General features: G+C 37.9%; 1 protein-coding gene across 1 annotated transcript; it reads left to right on the top strand.

Moving 5' to 3' along the window:
- Positions 1 to 57: 57 nt before the first annotated feature.
- On the top strand, positions 58 to 15,644 carry MEPE (matrix extracellular phosphoglycoprotein). The gene is made up of 5 exons (XM_045793209.2): positions 58 to 135; positions 1,874 to 1,939; positions 6,571 to 6,624; positions 7,545 to 7,637; positions 13,799 to 15,644. The coding sequence occupies exons 2-5, from the start codon at positions 1,886 to 1,888 to the stop codon at positions 15,269 to 15,271; spliced, it is 1,674 nt and encodes a 557-aa protein (XP_045649165.2). The 5' UTR covers positions 58 to 135; positions 1,874 to 1,885; the 3' UTR covers positions 15,272 to 15,644.
- Positions 15,645 to 15,940: the final 296 nt, after the last annotated feature.

Here is a 15,940-nt window from a genome sequence, read left to right as displayed (position 1 = left end):
TGTTTGCTAGTGCTAAGTGAGTCTATGCTGATTGGTCATTGGGAACTCTAACAAACTTTAAATTTCAGCAAAATTGGCCCAGAGACTGCTAATCCTGTGGAAGAAGCCAGGTATTCTGAAGGTAAAAGATATCAGGTAATTTGGTTCTCTTGATATTCTTGATAGCAAATAGCTTTATAATGTAGTTTATATCTTCAAGTTATATGCCATCCAGGTAGGGAGATTGCTTTTGAAAATAAATGTATATTGAAAGTATTCTCTACTCAGCACGACTGTGTAATATTTAGTGCTTTGTTTTATAAAATATAAAATGTGTTACCAAGTTCTGGAAATTATCAACTAAAATTGATAGCTTGGTAGCAAATTCCTCTTTAAGTGTTAGCATTATCAAGATCCACCATAATTCAAAGACTCTAATTTTACTCTGTACCTTCACTTATAAACCAGAATAAGGATAATGTGATCATATTCATAGTTTCAAACCTCATCTATGCAGATATTTCTACTGATCAGTATTAAGTCATTTGATAAATAATTTGTATTGTCTTATTCTCTAAAATACTTGGATGGCTAAATTATAGTTAGAATTAAGATCCTGAAAATTATATTGTTTAGAAGAGAATAGCCTAGAGTTTTAGAATATATTTAATAGTTACATCATTTCTTCAAATAAAAATTTTTACCTTGAAATGTTTAAGGATTGCAATAGTATTTAGCGTTTTCCCCAAATAATCTCAAAGACTGGTATAAATTTTTTTATTCTCATATTGGTTGCTCAATGTCTGTGTGGTAAATACTTAATATTCATCAAAACCAACAGATTAGTAATTCACAGTTATATTGACCTTTTCTTTCAACAATGGCTACTTGACTTAAATGAGCTCACTAATGAATATCCTCTTCGTATATTCACCAAAGTATAAACGTGTACCTTTAACCATAGCTAAATGTTAATGTTTAAACATAATTTTCTTGAGCTCAATATAAAATATTATTTGCCTTTAAGTCAACTACATGTAGATTTTCCTGTAATAAGATGAAAGAATAAAAACTTATTCAAGGTGGCATAGGTTCTTCATTTAAGACTACTGGCTCTGTAGTTACATTGCTTGGATACGAATCCCAGTTCTTCCTCTCAATATGTGGGAATTCTAGGGCAAGTTATTTGACTTTCTGTCTATTTCCTATTCTAAAACAGGAATAGTAATACCATCTAACTCACAGTGTTGTTGTGAGGCTCAGTAATTGAATATATGCAAAATTTTTAGAACAGTGGTGTTTTAATATTTTAGTATTCAATAAATTTTAGTTATTAATATAAGGATTACATAAATTGTTTCACTCTCCAGCCCATGGGTGGCTATTAGCTCAGATAAATTGCTAATGAATATAAGGACATATATTGGGGGACTATCCTTGTAGCAGACAAGATTTTATTCCTCATGGTGAAGCCTGCTTTGCTGGCAACCATGTAAAGAGTCTGTTATGAGTTGTTACACCAACTTAATATTAATAATATTATTATGAACTATACAAATAGACAAATTAAATGATCTCTAAAAGCAAAAGGGAGAAGTTTGGGCTGACAATAGAGCAAGTAAATATATCTATAAAATTCATTTCTATCAACTGACTTCATTGTTTTAATAATATTAGACAATTTTCACTTTCACATTAGAATAATTAGACATATGAAGGCTCTTAGGTTAAAGTATCTACACTTGGATATAAATTATACATGATTTTTTTTTAAACAAGGAAATGGACTACTGGGAGAAGGATGCTTGTATATACTTTTGTGTTTTATTTATCCTTAGGACTAAAGCTCATAATTGGCAATGCTTTAGGGTAAAATATTATTATCTTCTTGCAGAGAGTCTCAAAGATGCAAATTGTCTGTTTGGGACTGCTTCTTTTCAGCGTGACCTGGGCAGCACCAGTAAGCATTTACGAATTCAGTTATGCATCATATTATCTTCTGATCTCTTTATTTTTCTAAGCAATGTTGTTGTTTTTTTAATTAGTAACCCTTACCTAGTTCAGTTGCAATGAAGTACCAAACAAACAAACAAACAAAAAGCATCCAAAACTTGACACAAACGTCTATCATCAAGGAGGACCTCAATAAACATGTACTGAATTATAAGATGTCAACGTGTGGCCTTTTAAGAAATGCAAAAAAGAGTATCTTTGAGAAAACTAATAGCCAGCCACAGTGTTTCAAATCAGCTAATGTTAATGAGTAAATGCTCAGAGACCCAAATTATAACACGTCTTCTCAATATTTTACTAAAAACTGAAAAAAAATTTACTTGACTGTTTTAAGGCTGACCAACTAGATTTTGTACATACATTGACAATGGAAAGAAAGCAGACCTTTTCTGTAATTCTTGTAACCCCCCAACACTGAAATTCTGTTAATGATTTTCTCCTCATTGGCAAGGCTAAAGATGGGAAGAAGGACCCCTAAGCTTAACATAAATTGAGCTGCAATTTCTTTTTGTGTCTTTTCTTCACTCTGATTCATCCAGATGAGTACTCAGGATGTGACTAAATTATCTTGTGAAAATGCTGAGTGTTACTGATATTTTCTGCAGTGCAGACACAGTGCTAATTAGATAATGTCTGAAAAGCATCCTAGCTTTTCAGAGCAACCATTTCAGTTGGAGAGCATGGAAACAAGTAGTCATTCTGTTGCCAGAAGTACTTAAATATAGGTCCTGAGCCAGCGAGTGACCAGTGATGAGCATGAACCGTGCCATCCAGTGAGGACAGCAGAAGTTGAGGAAAGCATGGCCCCTCTTAGCATGTATCCTTTGACAGTCCTGTGGTGGGCCATACTGCTTAAAATAGACATCTGCCAGGTCCAATTCACACAACTCAGCTCAGTCACGACCACAGAGGCATGTGCTTAGGCATGACAAGGGTTGAGTGGGTCTTGCTGACCCAGCTCAATCCCACCAGTTGAGGACAAATCTATTTTGAGCAACACATTCCAAGGAATAGCTTGAGTGGCACCTTCTGACCATTTTCCAGTAAATGCTATGTCAATATCAATCCAGTGACCACTGGTCAAGAGAAGGTGCCAACATTCTTCCCCAGAGGAAGACAATGCCTTCTCCATTACAGGGCCACACTCAAGCATGGGAGAACTGCAAAGTGGGTGTGGGGGGAGAAGAGAGGGATGCATATTTCAGATGAAAAAGGCTCAGCAAAGACATAGAGACAAAATTTGGAATTATGAATGGCTAAATGTGATGTTTTCTCCCAGATAGATTCCATTTGAGCAACTACCTAAATTATTTATTAACAGATTGTGGTATCAGAAATTAGAATATATTGAGTCACTTTTATCTGTTTTGGAATTAAAATCCAAATTCAAACGGTAGGAGAAAAAGTTTTCCTCAACCCTCGTTGGGTTCATGGCTCTGTCAGAAAATTAAACTGACGGGGCGCCTGGGTGGCACAGCGGTTAAGCGTCTGCCTTCGGCTCAGGGCGTGATCCCGGCGTTATGGGATCGAGCCCCACATCAGGCTCCTCTGCTATGAGCCTGCTTCTTCCTCTCCCACTCCCCTTGCTTGTGTTCCCTCTCTCACTGGCTGTCTCTATCTCTGTCAAATAAATAAATAAAATCTTTAAAAAAAAAAAGAAAGAAAATTAAACTGACAAGACAGATTAACAGGAGAAAAGCATACAAATGGTATTAAGTTTCTAAATGCTCATGGGAGCTGTCACAAGAGAATGAAGACCCAAAATGGTGACCAAAGCAGGAAGCTTTTATACCTTTTAGACAAAGCAACAATAAATTTGTGAAAATTTGATAAGAAAAAGGGATTTGGGCTGAGGGTAATCCAACTAGGTCTAGGTAGTCCTTAAATTCCTTAATGAGGAAGATTAAGATTAGTTCAACAAAATTTGTGGATTCCTCCGGTGTCATCTCTGAACTGATGAGAGCTGGTCCCCAGTAACTGTAGACTTTGTTTCCTGCCTTATGGCAGAAAAGGGGGAACTTTCTCTGCATTTACGACTTAATTGCCTTCAGTTCAAAATAATTTTTATGTCAAAGAAGCATATTTTGGGGGTGACATTCTGGTTTCCTTCAAAAACAAAATTTGAAAGTGGAAGAAAACGAAAGATGGATATTGGGCCATACAGAATTCAATTAATATTCACCAACATGCAGTTACACTACAAACACTTTGTTATAAGTTACTTTGTTGTAAGTTCATGACTTATTGCAAATTTATTAAGGTACTCTATATTACCCAGTATGTTTTTAATTCGTGTGTGTGTGTGTTCTATTCGAAGATGCTGAATACCCCAAACCATTATTTTCTTCTCTTAGTATCTACCCATCCCAATTTTATGTTTTCTCTCTCCTATAGCCCATATTCAGAATTATTTTCACTGTTTCGGTATTTTTGAGAAGTGATGCAGTGATCTAAATTTACATGAGCAAGAGAATTAAAAAACCAGCAAAACAAAAAAGTCAATAATGGATGGAATTGTAAAATATGCCTTGAAGGTACTTACTGTAAACTTCAGAAACATTTCCTCTTACTATTAAATATGGTTTTTTGGCAGATAGCAGGCCATTTAAAAATTTATTTTAACCCCGGGACTTTGAGACAAAGGATTTGGTTAAAAAATCTCCTTTACTTCTACAACTACTACCATCTGTCTAAGTGTAGGTAATTTTGTTTCTTCTACTATCTATCTCATAGGGGTTATGATGGGAATCAGATGAGATTAGGTATACAAAAGCAGTTTACAAACTGTAAAGTGCAACGGAAATATAAGGTGTTATTAACAAACCATTTTTGTTCCTAGGACATAATGGACTGTTAGGCAGGTCTGCCTTGGAGCCAAGCCAATAAGACACTTTTACTAAAGTTCTGAGTTTATTTCTAAGATAATTTAATCGGCCAGGGTCCAGTCAGGAAAATAAAATAAAAAGAAAAGAAAACTCCCATGACAGGGAGTTCAGGAGAGGGATTTTATTTGGAGAATACTTACAAAGTATAGGACAAACAGAAAGAGCAAATCATGGATGGTGAGGCTACCCAAAGATTAAAGCTACTACCACACTTGGGCTGAAGAAAAAAGGAAGGAGATGGTGTTCTCAGTGCCCTGAGAGGGGAGAGGGCCCCAGCAGAGGACCACAAGAGAGATGTGTCCAATCCCAGAGATGCGGCCCCAAACAGAGGGAGCAGGAAGAGACATACCTTGGCCGCTCTCTCCTTCTATGCTCCAATCTCTGGGTGGGCCTCCCATCAACCAAACCCAGACTGAAGCCAGATGGCAAAGTTGTTTGGGAAATGTTGATTGTAGCGGTCATTCCTGAGAGAGCAGAAGTACAATATCTGAAAGCATAATTGCCTATATCTTATTGCAGAAAAATATCGAATGTTAAGGTTTATTCAGGAAGAATACTCTCTAGGCTGATAAGACCTTTTTATTTCATCTTTCCCTTGAGGGGTTCTCTCTCTACAACTGATACCACCATGATGCCTGGTTCCACTTTAGCACATGCATTTTTTTTTTAATGATTTCTATTATATTATGTTAGTCACCATACAGCACATCCCCGGTTTCCCATATAAAGTCCGATGATTCATTAGTTGCGTATAACACCCAGTGCACCATGCAATACGTAGCACATGCATTTAAACACACACCAGTCCCACCCACTGGTTCCTTTCCCCAAATCTGAGATAACCTAGGAGTTTCAAAAATCAATAAGAAAATTAAAATACTAGGAATAAAAGAATTGTAATGTCTGTTTGTCTATAGCAAGCTTGCTTCAAAATTCTCAGGTCCTCTTCTGCATGCTCTCCTGTGACACCTAAATTTTAGCCCAAAAGCCTGGAACATGCTGCCTGGATCTATTACTTCCTAGTTTCTGGACTTTCTCCACCTCAATAGCTACCTCTCACCCCAGGTACTCTCAAGATCTTTGGACAAGTCTATGTCAGATCACGAGAAAGTATGTGTCCCGATCCACAGGCCACTCCATTTTCCTTTCCCTGACAGAAATCTCTGCTCAGGTGACCGGCAACAATGAAATCGCATCCCTGGAAGTGGTTCCTACCCCTTATGTACAGGGCTGTGGTTTTACGTTTGCTGGACCACCAGCCGCGTAAGCTCCTTGCTCATATATTACGCAATCCATGCACATGTATAATCCACATCACTGGACTCTGATTTTGGGTCACTGATACTAAACAACTCTCAGTGTGACGGTGAAAACTTATTTTTCAGTAGATATCAGCAACATCCAAGCTTCCACATTTGGAGTCACACCCCTCCCCAACTTGGCAATTCTCCTGTGCTTGAGTATGGTTCTAATGGAGATGGCATTGTCTCCCTCTGGTGGAGGAATGCTGGCACCCTCTTTTGTAAGACTAAAACAAATAGTAATGTAATATATCCATCTTCTTTGGTTGGGATGATTTTCCACATTGAATAATACAACCCAGTAAGAGAAAAACAAATGAGACATTTATTATTGGCAGAAATGGACAAAAGAATGAATGTTTGGTGAAGTTTTGTTTCTTGTTTCCTTCCAGACATTTCAGCCACAGACTGAGAAAACTAAGGAAGACTGTGTGGAAGAACAGAGGGTAAACAGAATTATTCTTCTCAAATAAATCTATTTCAACTCTGTAAAGAAAAGAAAAACTCATGAGAGGAAATTTTTAATTGTCAAGATAGTCCTGTGCACTTAGAATGGAAATGCAAAATTACACAACATAATTTGGCACTTACTTCAGACAATGTTTGATAGAAAAGAGAAATGTTCTGAATGGGGATTTGTTCCTCTTCGCTGTGATTTCTTTCTTCAGAGGGAGAAGTGAGTAAAAATCCTGGTGTATTATTAACCAACTATTTTCCCACACATGAACATGAGAACAAAACAACAAATGAGGGAGGAGACAAAGGGAAAGGAGTTAACAAATCTTAATGTGGAATTCTGTTTACATGGAGTTAGTTCTCCATATGCATGCAGAAAGTTAACCAAGTATCCTCAGCTTTTCGTGTCACCAAATTGCAGCCTACCATGGTTTCTCCTGGCAGTCTCAGAAAATTCTGTTTTAGAACCTAACAATCTTCTGTTCTTTATCTCAGCTGAAAATTACAAAGGCAAAAACTGCAAACGTTAGAGTCTGAATGTTCATGCTGTGAGTCTTTCCAATTTGACGTCAGACACAAATACTGTAGAACCTGAATTTCTCCTAATCCTTACGGCTCCTCCCATCTGAAAATATTTCCACATGCTCCATTTCCATTGAAATTTGGTAATAAAATTAATTACACCGTGGGAGAGAGAACAGATTTACAGACATGTAGAAAAGAAAGGGACAAGGTTTATCTTTGGGAGCTGGCTGACAGGCGCTCTCCTGTGGTAATAAGAAGCACTACCATTTGTCAGAGGCAGAATTTGACTTCGCTTAAGGTAAAGACTATATCGTACAATCAAAAAGACAGCCAGACAACGTAATAAGATATAAACACATCTTAATACAATGTTATGTTTTTGTAGATAACGTACAAAGGCCACCATGAGAAACATGGGTATTATATTTTTAAGTATGTTTACACATCATCTGGGAGGAAAAATCAAACTGACTTAAAGGTAAGCTGAATCTCTGGGTGAAGATCCTTATTATGAGCCAAACTCTGGACTAACCGTAGGGGAAACTGTAGAGGAGACAACTTTACTTTTGATTACTCTGGATTTCTGTCTGTGGTGGGTACCTTTGTCCTTTTCCCATAGTCCCTGGCTCCTTAAACATCTCTGCTATATAACTCTGACATGGATGGGGCCACCCCACAGCCTGGCCCAAATCCTGCCCCACATCAGGACCTGTCCCAGCAGGTGTGATCCTGGTAGACCCCTGATGCCTATGCCTTCTTCTTATTGCTTCTGAGTAATGTTTGATCTTTTATAAGGATGGTTTCTGAACATATTCTATCATATGTTCTAATGGTAAGGATTAGAAGGCTAACATATTCTATCATATGTTCTAATGGTAAGGATTAGAAGGCTAACATATTCTATCATATGTTCTAATGGTAAGGATTAGAAGGCTAACATATTCTATCATATGTTCTAATGGTAAGGATTAGAAGGCTAATAGGAAAAGTCATTTTCCCTTAAGTTCATTCCCCTGCTGACTCCATCTTGGTCAGAATGCCTGGAAGAGAAAGAATAAAGGCCTTGTCCCTGGAATAGGACAATAATTCTTTTCATTCAGCCCCTTTTTGCAGATTCATTGGCCAAAGAGCTGGAAACAGCTTAAAATGCCATCAGCAAAAGGACTATTTACTTTTTCCAAATCTGGCTTCATTTCCCATGAAAGTGGTAGCTTCTCTTCAGAATGTTATTTTGTTCTGCTCATTATTCTTTAAATGGCATCTCTAAGACTAACCGCCTGTTAAGCTAATTTGTCACCTCGAGTAAGTTAAAATGTATTTGTCGTAATAAATATATGCTGAGCTTTTCGTATTGTGCAAGATACTATGTGAGATAAAATAATTGAGAAAATTCTTTCTCTCCAGGAACTTAGAGTTAGAAAAAGAAAAAAAAATTCACTTATAAAAGTCATTATAAAACTCAAGACAGAATGTGCAAAGTGCTGTGGGAGTAGTACCCAAAAAATATGATTTTAGGGGCTTAGAGTAGAAAAAGATTAGTTCTTAGTCTGGTGTTTACGGAAAGCTACTTAGTAATGGAAATAATTGAGCTGGGCCTTGGAGGATGAGTATGGTTTGAGCAAACAAGTGGATGAGAGAACTTTGAGCAAACAAGTGGATGAGAGAACTTTGAGCAAACAAGTGGATGAGAGAGGCCCTTCTCCACAAAAAGAATAATACGAACTAGGGCATGGAGACAGAAAGGCAGAGCACAGGAAGTCAGACCCGCCAACTGATACAAGGACCACCATGCAGGCAGCGATGCAACCAGAAATCATTTAAAATAACAAATACAAAAATGACTGACCATCACATTCCACAGTTTAAAAGTTGTTTCATGTTTTCATCTATAAAAGAACTCTATTCAGTCTTTAATGAAATGCATGCAATTCATTAGTATACATGCTACTGTTTTTAAAGCAGTTGAAGCACCAGAAAGAAAACAAAATTTCCCACTGCAGAATAGGGAGAGAAACAAAATTAAAAGGGATTATCACAAGTTACTGATTTGCTAACGCATCTGTTTAACTCAAAAGGCTATATTCACAATGAGCAAATGAATTTGATATCAAAGGAAAATATAAATGTTCATGTAAAACTTTCCAAGACTCAATGACTTAAAATAAGTCAAATGTTCAAAATACTTTTTATTCAGAAATAATTCACTGTAAAGTTTGTTTCTGTTATATATTTTTCCCCCACAGAAAAATCCTACCTATTTTCAGAATATTCCTGCCGATATAAAAGATCAGGGAATATCATAACTCCCGTAAATAAATAATTTCAAATTATATCTTAAAGACACTGCAAGTTCTAACTTTTGCATGCTGTATATTAGTCAGTTTTCTAAGAGTAGAAGGCATTTCCATAAGCTATTTTTAACCTTGAGATGCAAGTATGAGCTGATTCAACAATTTCCCCACTGCTTCCAACAGCAAGATACATGTATCAAAGCAAGCAGTCCTCCAAGGAAAATGTTATTCTTATTTGCAGACAAAAGAAAGAGAGAAAACGGAAATCCAAGCAAAATACATTTCGGATAGCACAGTCTCAGGGACCACAAGCTCACAGAATCTTCCCGAAGGGTGACATTCAGGTAGTACATGGATAGAAGGGTCCAGAATTAGTCCATCTCCATCTGCCACCACAACAGTTAGAGAGGGACAGAGCCTGGGGAAATAGCTGTGCATCCAATAATCAAATGACTATCACTCCTACACTCAGAATAGGTAGGAAGGCAAAGAACCATTTGATAAAGGGCTATATATGGTTCTGTATGAAATGATAGTTACCATCATTTATATACAATTCGTCTTACACATGGACATTGTTCTAGACACTTTACACATATTACAACATTTCATAAAACCATTTAATTCTTCCAACAATCCTGAAATGTAGCTATCATTTTTATTTTACGATTAAGAACACTGAGCCTCAGAGAAGTACAATAAGGTTTCTAAGATCACACAGCTCATAAACAGCAGAGTTGGGCAACTGACTCTAATACCCGTGCTCTTTCCGTAGTACATCTACTTTCAATGAGCACTTGGCTGAGGGATCAAGAAAGATCATCTGGCACCTCCTGCCTGCTGTTCCGCTAAATGTGGTTCTCCACTATCCTGGCTTCCCTGAATGTGGGCTTTCCATCTCCTTTACCTTCCCGACACACTTGCCCTGTGAGTGCAGGCTTCCAGCTGACTACACTTTTTTCCCTGCATCTGGGAACTCTCATGCATTTGCACATATTTAATTAATACATCCAAGAAAATGTCCACATGCTCAATAGGAGTCAACAGACTGAAGTGGTAGTCCAAAAAGACAGGACAAAATTAAGCTGTATTAGTAAAAATAGGATTGTGGCCAGGGCAAGGAAGCTACTAGTTGCTGTGTGTTCAGGGCTGCCGAGGCCACAACAGAGTCTGGGGCCATTTGGGACCCCATGGGCCTAAAGGAGATCCGTAGTCAGATGACACCCTCAAACACAGTGACCTAATAAAAAAGCACTGCAAGTGTCAACTTGGAGAACAGAAAGCATCCAGGGAGTTTAGAGGAAATCTTACTTTTCCAGATATTAGAAAGCCTGCAAATGAAAGAGGAAATAACCTTAATAATTGTTGCATCAGTTACTAGGTGCAGGTTAAAAAAAAAACTTGAAAAAATAGAACATAATGAAAATTAGAATATAAATGAAAAGATCTCACATAAAACGTAACAAGCAACTCGCCCGGGAAGTGTTCAAGGGGGGAACAGCTGACCATAGGTCATGACTGGGAAGGAGTTGTCCTTGGTGACCCCGTGAGGCTGTGATACCTGACCCTGTTTCTAACTGGGTATTGCTTTTCGAGCTCAGGGGCTAAATCCTCACAGCATCAGTATGTCCAATATTAAAGTCATTCTCTATTTCTCTTGTCTTCATTTTTGTAGATCAATATTCCAGTCCATTTTAGTTATTAACTCATCTTCTATTTGGGCACCAATAGAAGGGCTTTTTCTTTGTAATGTTTTTCTCTGGCATAATCCAAATCCAAGCAATTACATCTCAGTCTTGAACACTGCAACATCCTCCTGGTTTTTCTTATTGCTGCTCTTCCTAAACTGTTGATTTTTATTTTTGTTAATCCCTTGCTCATAAACCTTCACTAGCTCTTCATTCATTGCAAAATAAAACCAAATTCTTTACCCTTGAGTCTCAGGTTCTACAGCTCTCCAGCACTCTGTATGTCTGTGAGAACCCAAATGGATATGAGGTCCCTGCCCCACCGCTCCACACCCTCTTCTTTGCCCCTGCGGGACTACTGTCTCTGCCATTCCGTGGGTCATCAGGATAGCTTAGTACATGTGGCACCCAGCCCAGTTTCCTACATGTCCCCGCCCCTCATTTAATACCTCTTATTTTTATTTCATATTACTCACTAGTTCAAAGGCCGATGTCATGGTGTTGTCAATTTTATCTCACCCTACAATGTGGCGGTGGAGAGAAAATATGTTATTTATTCTGTTTATAATTGTTCCGTTGCTCAAGAGCTCCTACCCACAGGTTAATGGGAGGGAGGAGGGAGTGTGCAGAAATTAATTTAAATTCAGCCTGTTTAAACTTAAGGTTATCAAATCATTGTAATAGTTCTTTAAGTAAGTCCTTTAGTCTCTTTTGGGTAAAAGCACTCAGATCCTCTCTCTCCTCTCTCTCTAAGATGGCATACAGGCATATGAGGCAATAGGGTATGGCTTATACCATCCACTACATACAATATACCATACGTACAAACATGGCTTCCACCACAGTGAAGGGGAAGATGTGGAGTCCTCAGACATGCGTGGGCAATGTTGCTGGACCACTTGGGTGCTAGCCACCCTGCTTGTATCCTAAGATGAAGTCTCCGGCTACCATAGCCTAGGATCAGCACAGCACAGTCTTGGCTGGGGCCCAGTGGTGCTTCAGCCTCTCTTGGCTCTCACAGACAATTTAGATGCCTCTGTGTTTGAGTATGAATCACATTTGTCCATAGTGTATATGTCCCATCTCTGTGGCTCCTTTTAGAGCCACCTCGCATCCTCCACAGTGATACCCTCTGGAAAGTTCCTGACCAGACTCTCAGACACTTACATACCTAGCCTATGCCACAGAAATATTGGGAGCGGCATGGGCCAAGTTGCTGTCAGCCCCTTTCTCTTTTTGACTACGTTGTTCTGCCAAGCTTACTGAAGCTTGGCTGCACCTCAAGTTGGTAAAGTACAGCCTATGAAGCACCATCTGTACAGACTCCCCCCAAAAAGGACAAATTGAGATACATGTATAAACACTTTACTTTCCTTCTTCACGTTCTCTATTTCATGCCATTATCACTCGGGGATTTTCCTTGTCTAGATCTCCATTACTTAAACTTTATGATCTAGAACTGTAGTTCTCAAATATAGTCTACAGACCAGCAGCTATCAACATCAGCTGGGCAATGTTATTAAATGCAAATGCTAGAGCCCCACCCCAGATCTGCTGGATCAGAAACTCGGACCATTGGTTCCAACAATTTTTGTTTGATCAAGCCTTCCACAGGGTTCTGATAAATGCTAAATTTGAGAACTATTGATCTAAACTATCAAATTTGGTTTATTACGTGACAAACAGGGAAGAAAAGAAAATCAGTGGATCTTTTTTTTGACAATAGCTGGGTTTGCAACACTTGCTGCAAATCCTTTGTTTGAATGTCAGAAGCTGAGTATTACCTAGATTCATCTATTTGTCTATTTTCTGAAAACAGGGGGAAAAAAGAAAAAATGAAAAGAAAGAGAAAATTTTCCTCTAGGCAGATGAATACCTCTGAAGACAGGGCAAGAACACACACACACACACACACACACACACACACACACACACAGAAAGGGAGAGAGAAAGAGAATAATTATTTTTTTTAAATATGAACTGCATTTCACTTGTAATGACTTACTAGTCACAAGATGAGGACAGCATTTTTTTTTTTGCTAAAAATATTACTATTATCAATTTGCATTTAAACATCTTATTGTTTGGTGCAATACTCACAAAAATTTTAATAGTGAACTTTCCACTTTTAGTCCAAATATTTGTCTTTGGCTCAAGAACAAATAATATTCTCATTGAGATTTTAACCATGATTTCAATTTATTTTAGCAATTATGTCTCTATGTTTAGGGAGGACCACTCTTGAATCACATGCTCCTTAAAATCAGATCCTCCTTCAAAATCAGGCTAATCTACATTTCCAAATTTATTTCTTATTCGCTTCGTTAGGATTTCTCTATTCAAACCACAGAGTTTTATTCATATTATCTTTCAAATGTTTTCTGTTTCCAGACATTTGAGTATGATACTTATTCTTAAAATATTCTCACTACTTTTCTATCACATATCTGGATCCTACCCATCCTTTAAACCTTGCTCATTCTTTATCCATGAAACTTGTTTTGACCATTCCAAAATTATCTCTACCAACAAACCTCTATTGAGTTAATAGTCTTTCTCTTAAGTGTCTGGTGGGTAATTCTTTCTAAATTGCTTAGGAATTATTAATTTTTTAAAAATTTAACATAAAATAATACTTTATGTTGAAAATTACACTTTAGCAGGAAGAAAAAAACAACGACAATATTGCTCTTCAAAATTCTGGTAAGAGAAGAAATCAAGAGCCAGCACCTAAAGAAAACATTGCCCAGGAAAGAGAGAAAAACTTGTCCATTCCTGGAGCCAATGAAAATAAGCAAAGTAGCAAAACCCAAACTCTTTTTGAAAACAGACAGACAACAAATGAAGCTGATAGTATTAATAACAAAGGAAATGCTCACAGTGACCTAAAGATGTCCATTTATCCTGAATCCACTGGGAATAATGGGGCTGAGGATGGAGACAATGCTATCAACAAACTACGTGACCAAGAAGAATATGGTACAGCTCTCATCAGAAATAATATGCAATACATAATGGAGCCAAGGACTGTGACTGAACTCTTGGCAGAAGAAAACAAAGAGAACAAACCCAGGAATGTTCTAAGCAAAATTCCAGCAAGTGTGAACTATGTTAAAGTCCCCTCAAAAGATAAGAAGAATTATCAAAGAGATCCCCAAGCCCAGAATATTCCAGTTAAAAGCAAAAGCACCTACCATACCCAACATAGCATTGGCTATCCAAAACAGCTCCCAAAAGTCAAAAAAATCCCCAGTGATTTTGAAGGCAGTGGTTACCCAGATCTTCCAGAAAGGGGCGACAATGATATCTCTCCTTTCAGTGGAGATGGTCAACCTTTTAAGGACATTTCTGGTAAAGGAGAACCTATTGGTCCTGACCTAAAAGGTGCAGATATTCAAACAGAGTTTTCTGGCCCAAGTGAAGCTGATACTATCAGTCCTGATGCAAGAGGGCCAGGTTATAATGAGATCCCAGAAAGAGAAGAAGGTGGCAGAAGTACCATTCGAACGAGGGGTGAAACAAGAAAAGAGGCAAGCAGTGCTGATGTAAGTCTAGTGGAGGGCAGCAACGATATCATAGGTAGCACCAACTTCAAGGAACTCCCTGGAAAAGAAGGAAAAAGAGTAGATACCAACAGCCAAAATGCTCACCAAGGGAAAGTAGAGTTTCATTACCCTCGTCCACCCTCAAAAGAGAAAAAGAAAGAAGGCAGTAGTGATGTGGCTGAAAGTATTAATTATAATGAAATTCCAAAAAATGGCAAAGGTAGTAGCAGAAAAGATATGGAGCATTCGAATAGGAATCAAGTAATCTCATCAGAAAAACAGAGATTTCCTAGTAAGGGCAAAAGTCGGGGCCAGCTCGCTCCTTCTTATGATCTTGATAATGAAATTAAAAATGAAATAGATTCCCATAATGGCCTCAATAATGAGGAGACTATAATAACACAGAGCAGAAAAAATCATTATATACCCCACAGACAAAATTCTACACGGAATAAGGGTGTGCCACAAAGGAAAGGCTCCTGGGGTTACAGAAAACCCCATTCCAGGAGAAGGTTTAGCCCCCCTAGAAAGCATGACAGTAGTGAATCATCTGACAGCGGCAGTTCCAGTGAGAGTGATGGTGACTAGCCCACTAGAAATTCCCAGCAGGATAAAGGTTCAAATATCTAGTCATCTGTAACCTGACAGTAAAAGAGAGCCACCTGAGAGCAGACCAGATGAGAAAGGGCAGAGCAGAGAATTGAGCAAGCCAAGAAACCTGGCCTCCTGGGGAGTTTTGTTGCCATTGTAGTGGTCACAGTATGAGATTCTATTCAAAGGTATGGGTGTATGTGGAGAATCCGATTTTTTTGAGTAATTTTTTTCAAAAAGAAAAATTTATTAAGGATACGTGAAATAGGTAATGTTTGAATAGATGTCATTTAAAACTAGTTTGTAAATGTCACAAAAGCCTTCCTTTGTTGTTTGCTTTATAGATATGAAAAGCAACAATATCTCTCATATGATCATCTGTAATTAAATAATCTATTAGAAAGTCTGTTGTCCGTGGTGCTTTATTTCAGGGACAATAAGATTAGTTCTGTTTCTGGCAAAGGCAGTGTTATGAAGTTAATCTGTTGAATAAAGCTTAACTGCATTTCCTCATCCCGCTGTGCCTAAACCGGCATTTCCTTCTACTTCTGACCTCCCTGTGTTCTAATGGAGATATCCTGCTTCCTAGCTTTCTACACAACTTTTCTGTGTTGCACATTTATAACTTCTTATAAGGCAAGCTTCATTTCCTGAAACAAATTTCCA

This window comes from Ursus americanus, chromosome 8 (genome assembly GCF_024610735.1).
Source record: "Ursus americanus isolate L20-20 chromosome 8, mUrsAme1.1.p, whole genome shotgun sequence".
In the NCBI taxonomy this organism is placed as follows: Eukaryota; Metazoa; Chordata; class Mammalia; order Carnivora; family Ursidae; genus Ursus; species Ursus americanus.
The sequence above is the reverse complement of the archived record's forward strand: the minus strand, read 5'-3'. Positions and strand labels throughout refer to the sequence as shown.